The sequence below is a fragment of the Leopardus geoffroyi genome, chromosome X (assembly GCF_018350155.1).
Source record: "Leopardus geoffroyi isolate Oge1 chromosome X, O.geoffroyi_Oge1_pat1.0, whole genome shotgun sequence".
Taxonomy (NCBI): domain Eukaryota; kingdom Metazoa; phylum Chordata; class Mammalia; order Carnivora; family Felidae; genus Leopardus; species Leopardus geoffroyi.
This window is the reverse complement of record NC_059343.1, coordinates 90278465-90301186: the sequence shown is the minus strand read 5'-3', so window position 1 is coordinate 90301186 and position 22722 is coordinate 90278465. Positions and strand designations below refer to the sequence as shown.

The following is a 22722-nucleotide window of genomic DNA, read 5'->3' as shown; positions in this document are numbered from 1 at the left end:
ATTGTGAATGTAGCTGCTATAAATATGCTTTACGCACGTCTCTCTTTTATTTTACAAGTCTTTTTATGGACACATTTTAATTTCTCTTGGTTAAACACCTAGGAGTGGAATTTCTATGTTAACGTATAGTGTACAGTTAAGTTTGTAAGACACTATCAAACTTTTTCTCATTTTGATTTCCTGCATGCAAGTCGTAAGAGTTCCCTTTGCTCTACATCATCAGCAATATTTGTTACTGTCAGTCTTCATAGTTTTAGCCATTCTACTGGATTTATAGGGGTATCTCAATGTTGTTTTTTAAATTTTATTTTATTAAGTAATCTCTATGCGGAAGGTAGGGCTATAAGCTCATGACCCTGAGATCAAGAGTCAACATGTTCTACCAACTGAGCCAGCCAGGTGCCCCCTCATTGTTTTGTTTTTTAATATTTATTTTTAATTATGATAAAAAGATAACACAGTGTACCATTTCTAAGTATATAGTTCAGTAGTGTTAAGTATGTTTACGTTACTTTGCAACAGATTATCACAACTTTTTCATCTCACAAGTCTGAAACTCTGTATCCATTAAACAACTCCCCTTACCCACTCCCTCCTTGTAACTCCTTGTAACCACTATTCTATTTTCTGTCTCTGTGAATTTAGCTATCTCATGTAAGTGGAATCATACAGCCTTTGTCTTTTTGTGGCCAGCTTATTTCACATAGTATCATTGTGTTTTTAAAATATATTTTTTATTCAGGTTTAATTAGATGTTCTACTCAATGAATTTTGACAGTTGCATATATCTGTGCAACCACTCCCCAAAACAAAATGTAGAGTGTGTCCATCATCCTAGAAAGTTTCCTTGTTTCCCTTGTCAGTCATTGCTCCTACCCCAGAGACAACCACTTTTCTGATTTCTATCATCATAAATTAGTATTTTTTTCTGTTCTTTGATTTCATATAAATAGGATAATACAGCACGTACTATTATGTGCCTGGTTTTTCTCTCTCAACATAGTGGCTTTTAAGATTCATTCATGTTTTTGAAGGTAATAGTAGTTCATTTTCTAAAATTGCTGAGTAGTATTTCATTTTATAAATATATCACAGTTTATCATTCTCCTGTTGATGAACATATGGCTACTTTCTAGTTTTTTTGGTGTAATGTATAAGGCAACTATACTCTTTTTAATTGTGAAAAAACGCAAAATCACCATTTTAACTTTTTTTATGATGAATCAACTTTAGTTTCAGTTTCAGGTATAGAATTTAGTGATTCATCACTTACATAAAACACCCAGTGCTCATTACAAGTGCCTCCTTAACTATTTTTAAATACACAGTTCAGGCCTGTTAAGTATATTTTCACATTGTTGTGAAATAGATCTCCAGAACTTTTTAATCTTGCAAATCTGAAACTCTGTACCCATTAAGCAACAACTCTCTTTTTCCCCTCCCCCCAAATCCTGCTGACCACCATTCTGTTTTCTGTTTCTGTGCATCTGACTACTCTAGAAACCTTATATAAGAGGAATCACATAGCATTTGTCTTTTTGTGACTGGTTTATTCCATGCAGCATAATGTCTTCGAGGTTCATCCTTGTGGTAATATGTGACTGGATTTCCTTCCTTCTTAGGGCTGAATAATACACCATTGTATGTTATTCACTTATTTCTTGGTGGACACTTTGGTTGGCTCCCCTTCTTGGCTACTGTGAATAGTGCTGCTATGAATATGGATGTGCAAATATATCTCTGACACCCTGCTTTCAATTCTTTGGATATATACCCAGAAGTAGGATTACTGATTCATATAGCAGCTCTATTTTTAATTTTTTGAGGAATCTTCATACAATTTTCCATAGTGGTTGCACCATTTAGTTACAATCCTATCAATAGTACACAAGGATTCCAATTTCTCCATTGCCTTGCCAATGCTTGTTATTTTCTGGTTTTGTTTTTTTTTTTTTTTTTTTTGCTTTTTTTTTTAATAGTAGCCACCCTAGTGGGCCTGACATGATATATCATTGTTGTTTTGATTTCTGCTTCTCTGATGATTAGTGATATTGAACATCTTTTAATAGGCAACTATAAATATTTTATAAGTATTTTTGTTAACATATATTTTCATTCCTCTTGGGTAAATACTTAAGAATGGACTAACTGAGGGGCACCTGGCTGAGTCTGTAGAGCGTGTGACTCTTGATCTCAGGGTTGTGAGTGTGAGCCCTATGTTGGGGGTAGAGATCACTTATGAAAATAAAATCTTAAAAAAAATAGACTAGATGAGTTGTAGAGCAGAGACAAATGTAACTTTATATGAAACATCCAAACAGTTCATCTAATTAATTGGTTATAATATTTTACACTCCGTGCAGAAGCATATGGATGTTCCATTTGCTCTAAATTCTCAGCAGCACCTATCTTTGATATTTGCCTTTCTGGTGTGTGTGAAGTGGTATCTTATTGTGGTTTTAATTTGCATTTTGTTGGTGGCTAAAGTTGTGAAACACCTTTTCATATGTTTATAATTTATTTGTGTATCTTCTTTTGTGAATTGCCCATTCAACTTTTTGCCATTTAATACAAAATTGCTGGGGTTTTGTTTTTTTTTTGGTCTTTTAATTTTTGATTCAGAGACATTCTTCATGTATCCTAGATATAAACCTTTGGTCAGATATATGTTTTACACTATTTTTTCTAAGTCTGTGGCTTATTTGTTTTCTTAGTGGCATTTCTTGATGAGCAAAATTTTCAATTTTGAAGACGTTCAGTTTATTATTTTATTTTATTGCCCAGAAATCCTTGCCTATTCCAAGAGTCTAGATTTAGGACTATGACCCATCTTGAATTACTTTTTTGTGTATGGACTGAGAAAATGATCAAGGTTCATTGCTTTTCCATAGAGATATCCAATGTTCCTTAACAACTGCTTTAAAAAAGCTTTCCTTTCTCCATTGAGTTAACTTTTCAATTTGGTAAAAATTAACTGACTATATATGTGTAGGTATATTTTTGGACTCTCTACTCTGTTATATTAACTCATTAATGTACTCTACTGCCAATATCACACTACTTAATTACCAGAGCTCTAGAGTAAGTCCTAAAGTCAAGTGGTGTAAACTCCTCCAACTTGTTCTTTTTCAAGATTGTTTGGATAGTGTAGTTCATTTTAATTTTCAATAAATCCTAGAATCAGCTTCTATTACTTAAGCAAAACCTTCTGGAACTTTTGATAGGAAGTGTATGAATCTGTAAATCAACTTAGGAATGATGGACATCTTAACAATATTGAATTTTCCAGTCCATTAACGTGGTATAGATCTTCATTTATTTACATTTTCTTAATTTTTCTCATCAGTGTTTTGATGCTTTCACACTGTATTGAGTAGAAATGATGAAGAAAGACATCCATGCCTTGGTCTTTGCCCGAGAGGAAAATGATTTAATGTTTTACTCTTGGGTTTGATGTTACCTGAAGGTTTTTTCACACATGTCCCTATTTCTGATTTTCTGTGAAATTTTGTTTTAATCATGAAGATTTTTTAAAAATATATTCTCTGTCTTTAAAAGTTTATTTTTAGATTTCAAGAGTTTGACTATGATGGGTATACGTGTAGTTTTCTTTGTGTTTAATCTGTTTAGGGTTCACTGAGCTTCTTAGATGTTTAAGTTGATTTTCAAATGGCAGGAGTTTGAGTGTGATGTTCCTAGGTTGTATTTCTTCTGTTTGGGGTTCAATGAAGATATTCTTGGATATTTAAATGGAAGTCTTTCAACAAATTCAAGAAATTTGGGGCTACTATTTCTTTTTTCTTTTCTTTTTCATTCTCTCTTGTATGCATCTGAAACTGAAGTTACGTATGTGCTAGGCTGCTTGATATTATCACACAGATCCCTGCGACTCTATTCATTTTATCCCCAATCCTTTTTTCTCTGTTTTTCAGATTAGTGTATTTTTGATTGATCTCTCTTCAAGTTTATTGACTTTTCTGTCATCTCCTAAGCCAATCTAGTGAATTTTTTTAACCTCAGTTATTATATTTTCCAGCTATAGAATTTCCATTTGATTCATATTTATAGTTTCTGTTTCTCTGTGATGTTCTCTATCTGTATATTTATTTTGCATATGTTGTCTTTTAAGTCCTCAACTATTTTTGTAATATCTGCTTTAAAGTTTTTTTTATGTTAGTTGCAACATCTCTATCATCTCAGGGTTGATTTCTACTGATTGCTTTTATTTTTTTGAGTATAGGTCACATTTCCCTGCTTCTTTGCATATCTAAGACTTGTTGGTTGATTGCTGAATATAATGAATGATACATTTTAGAAACTCTGGATTCTGTTATATTGCTCTGAAGAATGATTTTTTTTTTTTTGCAAGCAGTTATCTTGGCTAGACTCAGTTTTCAACTTCTTCTCCCATGTGGTATGCAGTAACTAAAATCTCTGGTCCATACTTGCAGGTTCAGTTGTTGCCTTTTTATAGGGTCCCTGGGACTTTCCCTAAGCATGCAAAGATTAACATTCAGCCAAAGATTTGGGAAGATTAAAAAAAAAAACTTGCATTGAAGTAGAATTGACATACAATATTATATTAATTTCAGGTGTACAACATAAAGATTCACAATTATATACTTTATTAAATGCTCACAATGATAAATGTAGTTTTGAATAAATTTTATATGTATATTTTGGGATTGAACTTGCTCTATAGCACATCACCTTCCAGGTATTCTTCCCTGACTTTCTAGGCGTCCTGTTGGCTCAAAACTTTGCCTTCTTACACCTCAAACCTGCCAGGATGCAGTTTCTGCCCTTAACTCATGTGCAGTTTGAGGTGCATGTAAAATCATAAAAACAAAACAAAACAAAACAAACACAAATGCAAACACAATTTTACCTATTTTAGTGTGCTTTTCGGGTTTAATTTTACCTCCATTTATGCTCTTGTTCACTCTCTACTGCTTTCATGGTTTTAAAAATACTGTTCCATATTTTATCAGGTTTTTCTTGTCTATGAATTATTTAAAGACATGTTCCATTGTCTTCTCTCTTCCATTGTTGCTGTCTCTTCAAATATCTAGTAATTTTTTTTTTATTATGTGGGTAGATATTTTATATAAAGACACTGTAGAGGCTCCAGGTAATATGTTCTACCAATGAGGGTTTTTTCTTTTCATCTGTTAGGTGGGTAAGGTGAGGGAGTAATCACATTAATTTAATCAGAGACTGAGCTGAATCGAAGGTGTGTTGTAGTTTTAATTAGACTCAATACACCTCTAGTCCTGTTATGTTTCCCAGGCTTGTCCCTTGAAAAGCCTGCAGAGCTCTGTATTCTTCACTTTGAAAGATTAGTATGTTCAGACTATGCTTCGTATCCTTTGGTCTTTACTCTTTGGCCTCTACCCTTACCCCATGATGCTTCTACATTTGGCAAATATCTTGAGGAAAACACCAGCCATGTGTTTGTGGCAACTTTGTGTCTTAAATATTAGGAGACTAAAGGAGGTTTCAGCCCACCTTATAGAAGCTTCCTAGTCTTCTATATAGCCTCCAAACTCAGAATATATACTGTGTGTGCGGGGGAGCCAGCTCACATTTAGGTCTCCTGAAGTTTATTAATTGTCATGCCAGTACTCCACAATTGCTGAAACTTTGCTGATTTTCTTTTTCTCAGAAAAACCGTTCTGGTAGGCTAAACCTGATCTTCAGCCTGTGCTAAGGATTAGCAAATGTCCCCAAGGAAGAAAATGGCTGGCAGCAGTCTCCTTATCTCAGAAGGGCTCCTGCCCCCCTCAATTTTAGGTCCTATTTTTTTTTTTTGCTTCTACATATCCTCACGGTCTTTTAAAATATGATATTTTTGCAATTTATCTGGCTTTTTAATGTTATGGTATCAGGAATGGTAGTCTGACATGACTTACTACATCCTACATGGTATAGAAGTCCCTCTAATTGCTATTAATATAAAGAAAAAGCTATTTAAAATGGTCTATTAGATCCTCCATGGTCTGGTTCTGCCTTGCCTCTTCATCCTTATCTCATACCACAATATTTCCCTTGTCCTCTCTGTGTCAGCCACACTGACTTTTTTTCAATCCCTGGATTGATATGCTCCTAGCACAGAGCCTTTTCACATGCTATTTCAGTCTCTGGAACACTTTTCTCTCTTTTCTTTGTCTGGTTAATTCCACTGATCTTTTAACTCCCAACTCAATTGTCACTTTCCAGGAACCCTCCCTCAACCTCTCTGATTAGTCAAAGCCCCACTTATGCACACTTACGTTATGTATCTCCCCTTTATAAGACTTGTCAGAGTTGCACATTTACATTTATTCATGTAACTATTTAAGAGGTCAGGGGCCATATAATATTTTGTTCACCATTTGTCACCATCCCTAAGCTGGCTAACTCAGTGCCTAACATATAATAAGGTACTCAACACATGCTTTTTAAATTAATAAAGTGTTACCAGCAGGAAACATAGCATCAGAAATCTACTAATACCTGGTTAATATGTTCTACACAACCATTGACCTCTAGGTGGTAAAGAGTGAATAGGTTGGTACAAGGGTAGGAGGTCTTGAACAATAGCTCTCTACATCAAAACAAAACAAAATGAAACAGAGGAAACAGACATAAGCAGCCATTTAGTCCATGGAGGTAGAAAACCTTATTGCCAAAACATGTAGCAATGGCTGATATAGCAATGGCAGGTACTGATGTGGTATTGCAGCTGCAGTGCAAGTAGGAATTATGCTGATGTTACTATGTCCCAGAAACATTTTCAAGCAGTTAAAGCTATCTTTAAGACGACTTAAGCTAATGCTTGACTCAGGACCAGTTTTTTTCTGGTGATTGAATGCTTAAAGTTTTTATGTAGGTGCAGTACTAACAAACATCTTGGGAGACAGGACAATTGAAGTCTTGAACATTTGATGGCAACCACTTAGGGACATATTATTGAAGGGGTGAGGTACATGATTACCCAGGAAATGTTGAGATGACCATCTTGCTAAAAAAAAAAAAAAGGTGTTCCAAAGATTCTTTGCTTCCTTGGGCTGTCCAGAATATCAGTAGGACATGACTGCATGTAAGTATCTACCTGGGTCCTATGTGGGCTCTTCTCTATTGGTTGTAGCTGAGGACATATGACTGTAAAGATCTAGGGAAAACCCAGGCCTGAACTTTTTCCATGCTAAGGCTCCTAGTGTAAAGCTAGATGCTGTGACAAATAGACCCCCAAATATTTAATGTCTCAAACATAGAAGAAGTTTAATTCTAATCCAAATAACAGTACAATGCAGGTGTTCTTTGTTGGCAGGTGACTTCTTTCCAATATAGGGATTTGGGGACCCATATCATAAGATATGACCATCTTATGCCTCTGTCTTCTTCTAGGACACTGCCATCATCTGCATTCATCTATACAAGTGAAAAATAACATGAAAGGCATATATTTACTTCTTAAAAGCCTTAGCCTAGAAATGGCACATGTCACTTCCTCTTACATTTCACTCCTTAAAATTCAGTCATATGGCTACAGTTAGCTCCAGGGGAGGCTATAAAATGTGGACTACATGTTTTTCGAATAAGAAAAGGAAATAGATTTGTGTTGAATAGCTGGCAGACATAGACACTTTGTATTCTGTCTTCTAAAAGAGGTTTAGAACATATAGTATTGGCTGCTTGCTCCATAAGAGATGGTACAATAAAACTTTAATAGAAAGTGCCCACTTTACTAGTGTGGGCTGAATTTCCATGTCTGTCTTAGCTGGTTTAAGCTGCATTAGTACCAAATGACTTGTCATGGGTGCCAGGCTTTTATGCTTAAAAGGCACCTTTAATGGTTAATAATAGCTGCCATTTCCACTAGGGATAATTTAACCTCAGCTTACATCACCCTGTTGGAGAAGTAGACTCATATTCTAAGCCAGTGTACTCCATCTCAATAAATGTCCCACTGTAGTCTCAATGCTCAACATAGAATAATTTGTGATTTAATCCTTTTATTTCCCACATGAAATGTAGGTACAATTTATGAAATATATGTAGAATATATATATCTTTGTATATCTGTGTAAACATATTAATAGGGTAAGTTTCTATTATTAATAATTTATTGATGGTCAAATTCATCAGCTACTTTTCTGTCTTCATCTTCATCTGACTTCTCTGGTATTTATAACATTTTCCTGAAATTCTTTCTGTCATTTACCTCAGTTTCCTGAAACTCTTCCTGTGGTGTTCATAATATTGTTCTAAACAGTCTTTTCTCCACTTCCCTGGCCTTATTTCTAAGTCTATGTAGGATGTTCTTCCTTTTACCATTTTTTAAATGTTGATATTTTCCTGTTCTCTTTTTGTTCTGTATGCTTTCCTTGGGCTATCTTAGCCACTCCCATTAATTTCATATACCATGCTTTGCATGTTTACAGTTCCTGAGTTTATTTATCCATCTAGATCAGACTTCTTTCCTGAGCTCCAAACCCTGAATATCCAACTGTCTTTGGAATAGTTCCACCTTGATGTCCCACAGGCACCTCATTCTTAACAATTCCCAAGCTGAATTAATTGGCCTTCCTCATCACCAAAATTTTGTTTTTTCATCTATTTTAGGTCAGATTCTCTAAAAGTTGAGCCTGAGAGGAGATTCTTGTTCAAATTACTCATTGCTTCAAGAGAAAGGGAGTGAGGGAAGCAGCATAGGACAGAAGTAATAGTTCAGCAAGTATGTGATCTCAGTTGGAGACTAGCTTCAGTGTGATCTCATGGGGAAAATGCTGGAGTGCAAGTTATATCAGGAGTCCCACCTTGAGGCCAGGGAGTTGGACTTTTGTACCATTCCCAGGGAGTCAATCATTGGCTAAGGTCTGTGGGTGGGACAAAACCTTTAAGGTAAGTTGGCTTCCATTTGGCTTGGACCCTAGGACAATTTTCCTGAGAATGGAACAGCTGTGAGTTATCATCCAACATTCACAGCAGCCGAGTGATGTACAGTAAAGGGGAAATGGGTGGGACACCAACATATCCATTACTACACCATCCCTGAGTCCCCTATATCAATATATAGAACTGCTATCTGCCCAGGAATCCAGGTAGAAATCTGGAAGTGATCATGGAGCCCTTTTACCTCTCATCCCCTTTAAATAGTAAGAATAGTAGATAGCAATTATTGAGTGCCCATAATATAAATTTCAAATACCGTATCAAGGTTGTCAAAGACCCATGGAATGTGGTTCCTGTCTCTCTCTCTCCAGTCTTTTGTCTCATATTCTTTCCCTTACACTCTGTTCTGGCCACCCTAAACCTGTTTCAATTTCCTCAACATAACATGCTCCTACTCTCAGCCCCTCCCACCCTGTCACCTTCATCTGGTCAACCCGTTTTTGTCCTTCCTGGCAGTCAAGACATTACCTCCTCACGGAAGGCTTCTCTGATCCTTCAGGCTGAATTAACATCTGAGCTCCCCCAGCATGCCATGCAACATTCTGTAAGAATACATTTCACAGTAAAATACAGCTGTCAGCTTGTCTATCACCCCTCTTTGAATGTAAGCTCTTTTCATTTTGTGTATCTCTGCATCTCTAGCATGTATGTAGTCCAGTGCCTTGGACATGTGGGCACACACTGAATGCTTTTCGCATTAGTGAAAAAATTAATGATGCAAAGGGAAAATGTGGTAAAAATTCTAGATGTTTCTTCTGAAACAAGTTTTATAGAGTTTGGCCTGATGTTTATGTAGGCTATTTATTTTAATAGACACTGGAGAGATGAATATCCACAAATAGACAATCTGTTATTGTATTAAACTTCTTTAGTTCTCCTGGCTCACTGAGCTCCATTCCAGAGTCCTCAACGAATCAGGAAGAAGGCCACAGACCTAATATTCACTTAGAATATGCTAAGATAGATCTCTCTCTAAAATCTCCCTCTGACCATTGCGTTAATTTTCTATCACTGCCTATGATACTGTATATATATATATATATATATATATATATATATACTACATATATACTACATATATTATATATATATATATATTGTTTTCCTCCTTATTTCTAGCACACAGCTCCTAAAACATTTGGAATTCCCTAAGTGAGGAGAATGGTAAATAAAAAAAAAATTTATTATGTTAACGAGATGTTTGGAGTACATCTAAGGATGGTAGCTGGTTGCCAGGGGAACCAACCACGTGATTAGAAGGTTGAGGCTTTCAGTCCCACCCCCTTGACAATTGGGGAAGGGAGAGGGGCTGAAGGTTGAATGAATCATGAATGGCCCATGATTTAATCAATCATGTCTATGTAATGAAGCCTTCATAAAAACTTCAAGGGACAGGGTTTGGAGAGCTTCTAGGTTGGTGAACATGTGGAGATTTGGGGAGAGTGGCACATGCTTGGAGAGGGCATGAAAGTTCCACACCTTTCCCCTATACCTTGCCCTATGCATCTCTTCCATCTAGCTGTTCCTGAATTATATCCTTTTATAATAAACTGGTAACCTAGTAAGTAAAATGTTTCTGTGAATTTTGCGAATCACTCTAGCAAATTATTGGAACCTCCAGTCTATTCCTGGTTTGTCAGAAGCCCAGGTGACCTGGATTTGTCACTGGTGTCTGAAGTGTGTGTGTATGGGAGCAATTTTGTAGAACTGAACCCTTAGCTTGTGGTATCTGATGCTATCTCCAGGCAGGTATTGTCAGAATTGAATTATAGGACACCCAGCTGGTGTTGAATAATTGCTTGGTTATGTGGGAAGCCCCTTTCCCCAACAGACACAGTGGAATTGGCGAGCAGAACCTTTATGGCCATACCAAAATAGCACAGACTTAGTGGCTTAATACAACACCCATTTATTATCTCAATGTTCTGTAGATCAGAAGTCTATGTGTACTCAGCTGGGTGCTCCACTTAGTATCACACAAGGCTGAAGTTAAGGTGTCAGTCACGCTGGACCCTTATTTGGAGTCTGGGGGTAAATCACTTCTAGGCTCAGTCAGATTGTCAGCAGAATTTAGTTCTGTACAGTTGTAAGACTGAAGTCCCTATTTCCTTGCTGGGTGTCAGCTGAGAGCTGTCTGCAGCTTCCAGAGGCTGCCCATATTCCCTGATTTGTAGCCTCCTTCCTCCATTTTCAAAGTCAACAATGGAGTGTTGAGTCCTCACACTTTGAATCTCTCTGACTCTTGCTCCTCCCTCCTCTTCTGGTTTGAAGGACTCATATAATCAGATTAGGCCTACTTTTTGCAATATAACATAACAATCACAGGACTAAAATCAGAGATTGGAGATAATGGGGGCCAAAATTCAGCTTATCACAGCAACCAGTCATAGGAAGAATGAAGAGAAGGGTATGTGCTCTAAACTCTAGTCCCCAGTTGTGACAGGACAGTTGTGACTTTTCTCTCTCCCTCTGTTTCCAGATGAAGGACCTACGTCATGAAAATATTAACCCTTTATTGGGCTTCTTCTATGATTCAGGAATGTTTGCCATTGTGACAGAATTCTGTTCCAGAAGGAGCCTAGAAGACATATTGACAAATCAGGATGTGAAACTTGATTGGATGTTTAAATCATCACTTCTGTTGGATCTCATCAAGGTTAATGGAAAGACTGAGGAAATTTTAGATTTTCCCTAGAGATTAGAATTTAAATGTTTTGGGGATGTTTTATTTTCCTTGGGTCATTGTGATGATCTCACTCTTCCACCTTCCTACCCATGGTCTGCCCCCATCCCTTCTCGTAGTCCCTTTGTCCATATCTATTATAAGGTACTGATATAGAAAAGCTTTACTCTTCCCACCCCTGTTCCTCAATTTGAGGGCCAGATTTGTCTTTACTTCCTGTTGCCATTGAGCACTCTTTGCCTTAAGCAATACTTTCTTCCATCCTGTTTCTCTGCATTCTGGATGTGGAAAAGTACTCATTCCCAGATCCTTTGGTGCTGCTTAGCTTCATCTCCTGGTTCGCCTTCTAAAAGGTGCTTCAGTCTAGAAGTAGGTGACAGGTCTTTACATACCATTGGTGTAAATATAAAACTCAGCATGACCAGAAAGCCAAAAGACCATAGGGTCTATTGGGCAGCAACTCCATTCTCTGAGGCAAGGACTATTGACAGCTAAGGGGGTTCATGGATGGGTCTATGTATTGGCTTTAGTGCAGTCCTTAAACTCCTTGGAATAATATGCAAATTTTATCTACATGCATTTTTATGGAGCTGAACTGCTTAATCAATGATTTGTTGAGCTTCCTGCATATTGACTAGTCTTGATCTTTCTATTGTGGCCTAACCTTTTTCAAGGTAGTTTTATAGACATTATCGCATTCCAATTGTCCATAAAATAAGTGTGATTAGCCTCCTTTTACGGAGGTTCAGAGAAGCTAAATGAGGTATACTTTGTTATATAGTGTCTGCCATACATAGTAAGTGCTCAATAAATATTTATCAGCCAACTATTAAGTGGCAGAGCTGATAATAGAATCCAAATCTCCTGATTTCAATTCTAGTACTCTTTCCACTCATCCTATAAGCAAGGTCCCGTGAGTTAAGGGAGAATCTTCTAAATGATGGTCCTCTCAGGCCCATGATAAATGAAAGCCAAGCATTAGACAACCCTGGGGGAAATCTCACCCACTGCAGACTTGGCTTGGAAGTACTGGGGACTGCAGATTTTCTGAGGGCACAGGATGTAAAGCATACAAATACAAAGGAGTGTCAGGCCACAAAATAGAGCAACGTACTTAAAAGGGCTCAGCATAAACAGTTCTGAGATGATTGCACTAGAATATGAATTGCATTTATATGTGAATGAATAAACCCATCTGATAGAGTCCTGGTGGATTACATTTGAATGTCATATAAAGTTGCCCAGCAAGCTGCAAAAATCAGCAGTATTCAGCTTTCATGTTATATTTTTAATTACAAAAATACCGTATTAAATGAAATTTAAAATCACATGATATAAATATATATGGGAATACATTGACATTTACTCAACCCTCTTTCACATCTTCCCCCAAAGTTAACCACTGATGACAATTTGATGATTAACCTTGCAATTCATTTCATGTGTATTTACATACATTATAGATTTGGTTGTTTTTAAAAATATATGCTGTCACATAGTTTTGCATCTTAGTATTTTTCACTTACTTTATGGCTTAGAGATGATTCCCTGTTCATACATACGGATCTATTTTATTGCTGTTAACTGCTGGAGAATATTCCACAGTTGGGATGCACCACAATTTGGACAGTTCCTTCTTGATACATATTTACTATAGTTTTAATGATATAATATTATAAAGCAGAGCTGCCTTGAGCATTCTGGTGTATGTCTCCTTGTGCAGATGTACAAGCATTTCTTTAGAGGAGAAGCAGAATCCTTAGGTCACAGGGTATGCATGCTTTCAATTTTGATACCTGTTGCCAAATTGCCCACCAAAAAGGTGAACCAATTTTCATTCCTGCCAATGGCGGATGAAAGTTGGGCTAGACCTTTTGGGGGGAAATCAGAATCTTTCAATTCTTGGAAATTATGTATGCATGGATCTATCCTATGTTTGAAATGTCAATAAATCTCCCAATAACAGACACTTCTCTATACATACAAGATACATTTATTCATCAAAGCATAAAATTTTAGAGCTGGAAGGGACCTGGAAATAATTCTTGTCAAAATTTTGCTTTGCCTGCATATAAGAAAAAAGGGCTGAATTCTTGACTATAATAGCTCATACCATTAACAAGCTCAGACACTGGCTTCTAAAAGCACAAAATAGTTAAATTAGTTACTAAATAAATCCTGTTTGTATCATCTGCAGGGCATGAAGTACTTACACCACAGAGAGTTTGCTCATGGGAGGCTGAAGTCTCGGAACTGTGTGGTTGATGGGCGTTTTGTACTAAAAGTGACAGATTACGGCTTTAATGATATCTTGGAAACACTAAGACTCTCCCAAGAGGAACCTTCTGCAGAAGGTAAGCAATGTATTATGCCCTTCTGATGCATACAAGGTAACTCCAAAATTCAAATGAGAATACGCACTGAATTAAAGCCTCAGGCGGATTCAACTACCCACTTTTGTTGAAAATTCAGCCTCATTTCCAAGCCAAAGGAGTTGAATGAAGTCTGCCGGCTGTAATCTCAGCACAGCCTACCCTTCAGAACAAAGCCAGTGCAATAATGTTGAGTTCCTGCTGTGGCAGGATTAGGCGGTATTGTTTGGAGACCCCAGGAGTCTCTGGAGGAACTTGCTGAGCTATAGGCACACAGTAGGTGCTCAATAAATACCTGTCAAGTTGAATGGAAGGTAATTTGGTAGCTGGACCCCCACGAAGCACATGCTGGAATGGGATGTCACTAGAGCCTACCCTCTGTCTCAGTCTGAGAGAAAGAAGCAAGGAGGGGGCTCCTAACAAGTAAATACCTGTGGGTTGTGTGGGATGGCTTCAGACAGAAGTATGGCCTTCTAGTAAATAAGTAGGCATGCCTGTAAACTCCCGTTTTGTGTTTTTGTCTTCTGTTTAGGGCCCCGGTGGCAGCACCAAACAATGCCTGTAGGGGTCATAACAGATCAAAGAAAAAGGAGAAATCTGAGATGGGGAATTGGGAGTGGGTGAGTGAAAAATAGGAGGGAATGTACTGATGGAAGAGAAGAAGGAAGAAAGAGAAAGAGTAGAGAAGGAGAGAATGAACTGAGTTAAATACATATAGGAAACTTGGGCATTAAAGGTTTTGACCAGCACTGCAAGGGTGAAGAAGAGAGTGACATAAAAACACAGAGAAACCGACAACCCCAAAAAGGCAGACAGAGGGACATATCAAGATTACAACATATACTCATATTCTTAAGACTCTGTGGCATTGGAACTTTTCACACTGCAGATTTTACTACATAAGAGAAACGAAAACTGAAAGACACAGGGAGGACACATGCATACAGACAGACAGACAGACAGCTCAGCCATCAGTGGCATCATCTTCGTGCTCTATAAAACTTATGGAATACTGAACTTTAGGGAGCATCTAGTCCAAATTTCTCATTTTACAGATGAGATCACTGAGACTCAAGGTTTGCCCAAGTCCTGCAGCTACTTAGCAGCAGTGCCAGGAATTCAATTCAGGTTTTTGGAAGACTGGCCCCTACATCTAGCTAAATTATGGCTTATAATAACATTTTCCTTTCTCTGCCCATCCATACTTTGGAGGACTTGAAGCTCCTGGTAATCACAGTAAAAACCATGTGATATTCTCTCTTTCTCTCTCCGCCCTCCACCCCCTTTCTGTGGACCTGTTCTTGTTGCCAACTTAGTCTTATGGTTATTGTTTGGCTAATTCCAATTTGAAATCTTGAATAGTTGCCTGGTGTTAATGCTGAGGATGTTGAGGACAACGGCTGCAGATTGGCAAGTACTTAGCTTCCTGTCACTATGAGTCATCTATAAAAGATAAAACACAATGACCAGCCTCCCAGAGTTCCACTTAATTCACAGGTTGGCAACTTGCAAACTTAAGAAGCTCTGGTATTAGAGTGGGGAAAGGATAGTGCGTGTGTGTGTGTGTGTGTGTGTGTGTGTGTGTGTGTGTATGGATCCGGTCTGTCTCTTGCTGTCTCTCCCTCTTACTGCTTCATTTCACTCTCCAAATTGCAATGGCAGTCTGGATGCTCAAATCCACTCTTCACGCACTGCAGCCAGAGGGGAGTTTTCTCAACTGCAAATCTGATCATGTTACAGCTGTGCCAAAACTCATGAATGGCTTCCCATTGCTCCTAGGATAAAGTTCAAATTCCTTTACATGGCTTATGAGCCCTGTGTGGTTTGGGCCTTGTGGACCTCTTGTGCTTAATCACTCCCTCTCCACATCTGTGCTCTAGCAGTACTGAGTTCCTTCCAGTTGTTTACCTCAGGCTCTCTCTTACTTGCAGGTCTTCACACATGCTGTGCCCATTCCTTGGGATACTCTTCCCTTCCCAGTCTGTTATACACTCCTCTGAGTCTGGTTAAATTCTACTCTTTCTTCAGGGCTTAACTTTAATACCACTGATTTAAGAGACTTTCCATGACCCCCTTTGCTCAGCTAAGCTCCTCTCTTTATGATCCTTAGGGCTTTAAACTTTGTTGTTTTTTTATATTAAACATTTAAAAATGTTTATTTATTTTTTGAGAGGGAGAGAGACAGAACGCAAGCAGGGGAGGAGCAAAGAGAGAGGGAGACACTGAATCTGAAGCAGGCTCCAGGCTCTGAGCTGTCAGTATAGAGTCCATCGTGGGGCTCCAACTTGTGAACCATGAGATCATGACCTGAACCGAAGTCAGATGCTTAACCCTGAACCAAGCAGGTGCCCCTGAACTTTGTTGTAATAGCATACTTTAAAAACATTTTTTAAAAATGTTTATTCATTTTTGAGAGACACAGCATGAGCGGGGAAGGGGCAGAGAGAGGGAGACACAGAATCTGAAACAGGCTCCAGGCTCTGAGCTGTCAGCACAGAGCCCAACACGCGGCTCGAACTCACAAACTGTGAGATCCTGACCTGAGCCAAAGTCGGACGCTCAACTGACTGAGCCACCCAGGTGTTCCAGTTGTAATATCATACTTTGTTGATATGGCATGCTGTCTTCTCTCCCTTCCCAACCTATAAGCTCTGCAAAGGCAAGAAACAGGCTTGCCTCCCTCAGTGCCTTTCACAGCATCTGGCAAAACAAATGTTTGTTGAATCAGTGAATTGATCGAATAAAATGAAATAATGAACCTTACTGCTTCCCTCTTAGATGACAGGGCTAATAGAATCTTATAATTAGGAGGCCCTTGCAAATCATCTGGCTCAACTTCCATTTTACAGATGGGGAAGCTGAGGTTTGGTAAGGTGACCAAGCTAAGATTGTGAACCCCTGTCTCTTGACTTTCAGCTCTACTTTCTTTTGCACTTCACCACGCTGGCTCTCCACAGTTGATTTTTATCACCATAGCAAGGCTCAGAGTTAGTACTGGCATCAGCAGATACAAAACAAGCCAAAGTAATTTTTCTAGTTTTCCTGAGAGTTCAAGTCTAATGGCAGGTAGTGGCTCTTACTTGGCTCTGGAGTGGGGATGGGGAAATGGGGGTAGGTTGTAAGTGTATTCATTACTGTCCACTTTCAATTATGTAAGTATAGTGCAGATAAAGCCTCATTTTAGCCATTAACAACATACATGTAAGTGCTCTTTGAAAATACTATTTGGTAATGATTGTATTTAATCACCCCGCTTTTTACCAGAGAGTTTTGCCCTCTTTTCCCTTCTTGTGCTTTTAAATGTGCAGGAGAGAGGGTAACAGAAGAAGCAGCTGCGTTTTTCTTGCTCCAAGATACACCCCCCACCGCCCCTCCAAACCATATCAGAAATGTATTCCTGAAATCCCACAGTCAGAAATGTATTCTTTTCACCAAAGTAATGTTCAATCTTTTGGTTATTTGCAAATACAAATCCTCCTAGACAAGAAGATATAATGGTAAAATCATTATAGTAAAAATATCAGAGAATGTCATGAGGGTGGGAGAATGTAGGGGTGTGGGACAAAGGCTGGGGACATCTGGGAGACAAAGGGAGAAAGTGAGTACATGATTGGGGGTGAGGCTAGAATTCCCTGTTCCACCATTTTGATCAGGATTGGCTCAAAATAGGAATTTCCAGGGCGAGTTTCTCTTTCCCGGGTTTCACTAACAAATCAAAATAACCTCTGACCTTTCCATCCTCCGGCCTGCTTCCCATGGGCTAGTCCCATGGGATCCCTTCCCAATACCCCAAATTTATAGAGATGAAAAGTTAGCCAGCACTTTCCCCCTGCACTCACCCTCACCCTCAGCAGACACTCTTCTCCAGTCTGCCTTCCTGGACTTCAACCCCTTGTTTACTCCAAACATCTCCCCTCCAAGGAGCACATGAATCCCATCTCCAGCCCAGTCACTACCTTCGTTATAGCCTTCCTGTGTATCTGGTTCCCTGTCCTGCTGCTGCTGCCCCCATCCCCCATCCCCCATTCAGGCCCCCTTCCCCTCGCCTCCGGCTCTTACTGTAATAACTTCCTAGCTGGTCTCCCTGACTCCAGCCTCTCTCCTTCTTCAATCCAGTTTGTGCAGGTTGCCAGATTAATCTTCCAAACACAGCTTTCATCAAATCCCTTTCCAGCTCCCGCACCCCTACTGCCTTTTGTATTCACTCCAAATGCCTTCATTTGGCTCTCAGGGCCTCTCACCTTCTGCCCTCATTCTTCCAGCCACTCTCCCTCCCCCACTTCATCAAGCCCATTTCTCATTTCTCATTATTCCTTAACAGAGCCCTTCTCTTCAGCCAAGCTAATCTGCTTACCACCACCCCCATCTGCAATTTGCTCCTTTCTACTTCTCATTCTTTTGCACGTACTGTTATTTCTCCCTGCAAAGCCCTTACCCTCTCAGCTCTAGGAAACTGCATCCTGACCTTTTGAACAAACTCCTTTAAGATTTAACTTTTTCCAGGAAGCCTTCCTGGATTAATTTGACCAGCTGTTTTCTCTTTTTCTAGTTTGAACTTCATGGAATTGCCAATATTCAACCATTTTTGACCCACAGAAATGGCAATTTCATATGATTCAATGTAAAAGGCTGCCTCCAACTTTTGACTAGTCCATTTATATTATTAATGTGTATTTCTTTCTACATTACTTAAGTGGCCCTGCCGTGTATTGCAGTCAGGGGTTCACAGGTCTGTCTTGCCCACTGGTCTGTGAACTCTACAAGGGCAGAGGCAAGGTCAAATTCATCTCTGGCACCATCCCTGTACCTAGCATAGTGCCTCGTACATAGTAGACCCTCAATAAATAGTTGTAGAACTGACTTGAAGGGACTGTTGCACCTTTTTGCTCTGTGAGGAATAGAGGGAGCCTGGAGATCCTCTAATCCTCTTAGAGAAGACCTGGAGAAAGCAACTTGTGAATCCCTGAGCTCCAACACAATCAAATTACCAGGCACATATAGATCTCAGCAAACAGCAAATCCATGGCAACTAGAGTGGTTGTGCACTTGCCTTTCCCTGGCAGCCTGCCAATTGCTACTTGCAGGTTCAAGAGAGCAAAAAAGAAAGTGCCAGATAGTTTTGCTACTTTGAGCTTCTCTGCCCTTCCCCACACCTCTGCTGTGTCTGCCTGCATGGTCCTGGAGTGGGGAGAGTAGTATGCTTTCTCTGTGCGTAATTTCTTAGATTCATAGATTTGGACCCTGGGGGGCACTAGCATGCCATTCTATCTAATAAAAATATAAAGCAGTCAATGAAACAGCACCCTTGGAACCCTTGAGGGCATTGCAGATGCTGTCAGTTAATCCTTCCTGCATTTATTACACAATGCTTTCTTTTCAGAGTTGCTATGGACGGCCCCTGAACTGTTGAGAGCTCCAAAGGGCAGCAGGTTAGGTTCTTTTGCAGGAGATGTCTATAGCTTTGCCATCATCATGCAAGAAGTGATGGTCCGGGGCACCCCATTCTGCATGGTGGATCTGCCTGCCAAAGGTAAGCAAGAGGTGAGAAAAGGGCACTGGGGGCCACCATGACCCAGATCATCAGCCTAACCCAGGCTGTTGTAATTTGCCACAAGAGTGAACACTCTTATCTGTCTGTGCTAACTGCCTGCTAGTCTGCAAATAACTCGAGTTGTGTACAGGTGGGACTTGGAGCCAAACAGATTTAGGCATTTGGAAGAAATTCCGTAACCCAAGAAGCTGGATTTTCCCAAACTGCGATGCAAGCCAAGGACCTACAGGACCTATGTTGGTCCTTTTTTTTTTTTTTTTTCTTTTTAGGAGCCTCCTCTACTTTGAGACACTCCATGCCAGGTATTTCAGTACCCCTCATGATGCTGGTGAAAGGCAAGGTCCTTCCATATTTTCATACCATAGGCTTTCATCCTCATCTTTCATGAAAATGTTTGACTACCAGGCACAATCCATCAATGAATGGTAAAATCAGTGGGCAAAAGTTTGAGGGGAAACAGGATATTTGCATATTCTAAGAGTGTAAACCCTCTAGATACTTACAAATTACAGGTGGAAAAATAATACGTTTACTAACAGAGGATCCTGCAGACACTACCTTAACCAAGTGATCAAGGCATGTTGACCTCATGTACCCCTTGAAGTGATACACCAAGAAGGGCACAATATCACCCTTGTGGAATTTTTGCAAAAAATGCATAACCTGAATCTAACCATGAGAAAACATCAGACACACCCCTAAGTGAGAGACATTCTGCAAAATAACTGTCCAATACTCATCAAAAGTCATGAAACAGTGACAGAATAAGGAACCATCATGGATTGAAGGAGACTGAGACACAATAATTAACTGCAGATTGGGATCTTGAATTGGATTCAAGATTGTGGGATAGAGAAGGGATATTAGGAATAAAATCGATGAAATTCAAATAAAGACTAGAACAGTAGTATTAGTATTGTACCAAATGTTCATTTCCTTTGTACTATGGTTATATAAGCTATTAACATTAGGGAAGCTGAGTGAAGGGTATACAGGGAATTATTATACTACTTTTACAACTTTCCTGGAAGTCTAAATTCATTTCAAGATAAAAATTAAAAAATGCAAATAAAACAAAACAAAGAAACCCCAAGTACTTAACTATCCTTTGCCCTACTCAGAGTCCCATATCATTCCTCTACTCAAAACTCTCTAAGTGTTTCCCATCATTTGTCAAATGAAGCCCAGATTCCTCACATGACATACAAGGCTCTTCATAATCTGGCCCCTAGCCACGTATCTAAGCTTGTCTTCTGTCACCCCCTGCACACCAGCGAAACCACATGACTGGATGCACCTTGGTCTCTTATCTTTGTGCCTTCAAGAGTGCTGTTCACAGTCCCTGGAATGCCCTCACCTCCCCACTTTGCATCATCCAATTTTTACCATCTGCCCTGGAAAACCTTTTATAACTTCTTTCGTGTGGGCGAGGTGCCCCCTCTGTGCATCCCTGTGTATATGTCTGCTAGAAGGCTTATATTATTGGTCATTGTTTATTTCCTCAATTGGACTATTAAGTCCTGAAGGGTATGAATTATGCTGAACCTCAGCAGAGAGGTAACCCATTCAACTCAGTGGTATTCTGGTAAAAGGATAAGGACTCCCTTTACCAGAGAGCAGATGAGGGCAGTCACACCCCAAGGGATTGGTTCACATGGAATCTATTACACTGAGGGCAGGGTGCTGCAGTAGAGAAACTATTCCTGGTATAGGCCAACCTGGGCTAAAGGAGCAGAAGTGTGATGTGACAAGGCACTGAGAAGTCAGAGGCAACAGCTGAAATTCTTTCATAGAAACAAGGGGACACTTACTATGGTATGAAGCAACACTGTTGGAGTGTTATAGCCAATGTAAGGGTGGGGAGGGCACACTGGTGGGGCAAGCAAGGTTTGGTTCATGATAAGAATATTGGAGTTGGGGGTGTTGGGAGGTATTTAGGGATAAGAAATGAGCTCAAGAGATAGGGCTTGGATTTTACCCTCTGCGTTATGAGAAGTCGTGAAAGGGTTTTAAGCAAGAAAGTGACATGGCCAGATTCGTGTTTTAAGAATGTTTGGCAGAAGGCTAGGCTGGTCCAGTTTGAGTGTGGGTTGCTGAGGACATTGGAGGCTATTTTCTCCTACTTCCAGGGAGTTCTTTCAGTCTCCCTGATCTAGATCTTTGCTCACTAATGGTTTTTGGGTCTTGAACAGGGAGTTTTGGAACTCCTACTTGAAGTCTGAGGCATTTGGAAGCAAGACTGCCTGGGGTCAAATTCAAATTCTGTTACTTACTAGCCTTGTGACTTTGAGCAATTTACTTCCTTTCTGTCCCTCATTTTCTCCTTCTGTAAAATAAAAATAAGGATTCCTACCTCATCTGTTTGTAGTCAGAATCTAATGAAAGAATGCATTCAGTGTGGTTAGTCCATAGTCTGATATGTAGTAAATTTTCCACTGAAAGTGAAGTTTAAGGACAAGCAGTCAGGAGGATCCAGATGAGGTCTTGAACTATTGACTGGAGTTCTTAATCCTCTTTCCCTAGGGGCCAGGCAGGGCTCACAGCATGGATCTGGGCTGGGCCTGGGCCTTCAGGGAGGGCTAAGTGGGTCTACTGTGGAGACTGAAAAGTTTAGATGATTTGGTGGTGAGTGAAGGGAGCCAGATCATTGGAGGTGTGTAGTGTTAGAATCAATGTCAGATAGGCCACATCTAAAACCTAGTAGAAGCAGGATAAAGCTGTACCTAAATGATACTAATAGCCCAACTGATTATTTTCTTGTCCCCTCATCAATTGAATGACACATCCTTTGCTCAGATACAATTTATATTCAAGCCACCTAAGGAGAAAGCAAAGGAGATGGCTTTCTGTGATTTTTCCTGATTAACCCCTTTCTTGGCTAAAACTCTGATCTTTGCCAAATCCTAGTGCTTTTTCTACGATTTCTAAGACTTTTTGTTCTTGTTTCTGGACAGAAATCATAGACAGACTTAAGAAGCCTCCTCCTGTGTACAGACCAGTGGTTCCTCCTGAGTATGCCCCTGCAGAATGTCTCCAGCTAATGAAGCAGTGCTGGGCTGAAGCTGCAGAACAGCGACCAACTTTTGATGAAATATTTAATCAGGTAAGTACTCTCTGAATCTTAGCATTGCCCAGAAGTTATCCCAAAGCTGGCCTACCCAAAACTAAGTATTTGGGTT

At 39.5% G+C, this 22722-nt stretch overlaps 1 protein-coding gene across 3 annotated transcripts in view; it reads left to right on the top strand.

Moving 5' to 3' along the window:
• Nucleotides 1–22722, top strand: part of GUCY2F (guanylate cyclase 2F, retinal) — a 112020-nt gene that overhangs the window by 57493 nt on the left and 31805 nt on the right. For all 3 annotated transcript variants that reach the window (XM_045471101.1, XM_045471102.1, XM_045471100.1), the window contains exons 9-12: nucleotides 11417–11593; nucleotides 13818–13974; nucleotides 19373–19522; nucleotides 22498–22646. In XM_045471101.1, coding sequence (XP_045327057.1) covers nucleotides 11417–11593; nucleotides 13818–13974; nucleotides 19373–19522; nucleotides 22498–22646 — 633 coding nt within the window. The remainder of the gene's footprint in view (nucleotides 1–11416; nucleotides 11594–13817; nucleotides 13975–19372; nucleotides 19523–22497; nucleotides 22647–22722) is intronic.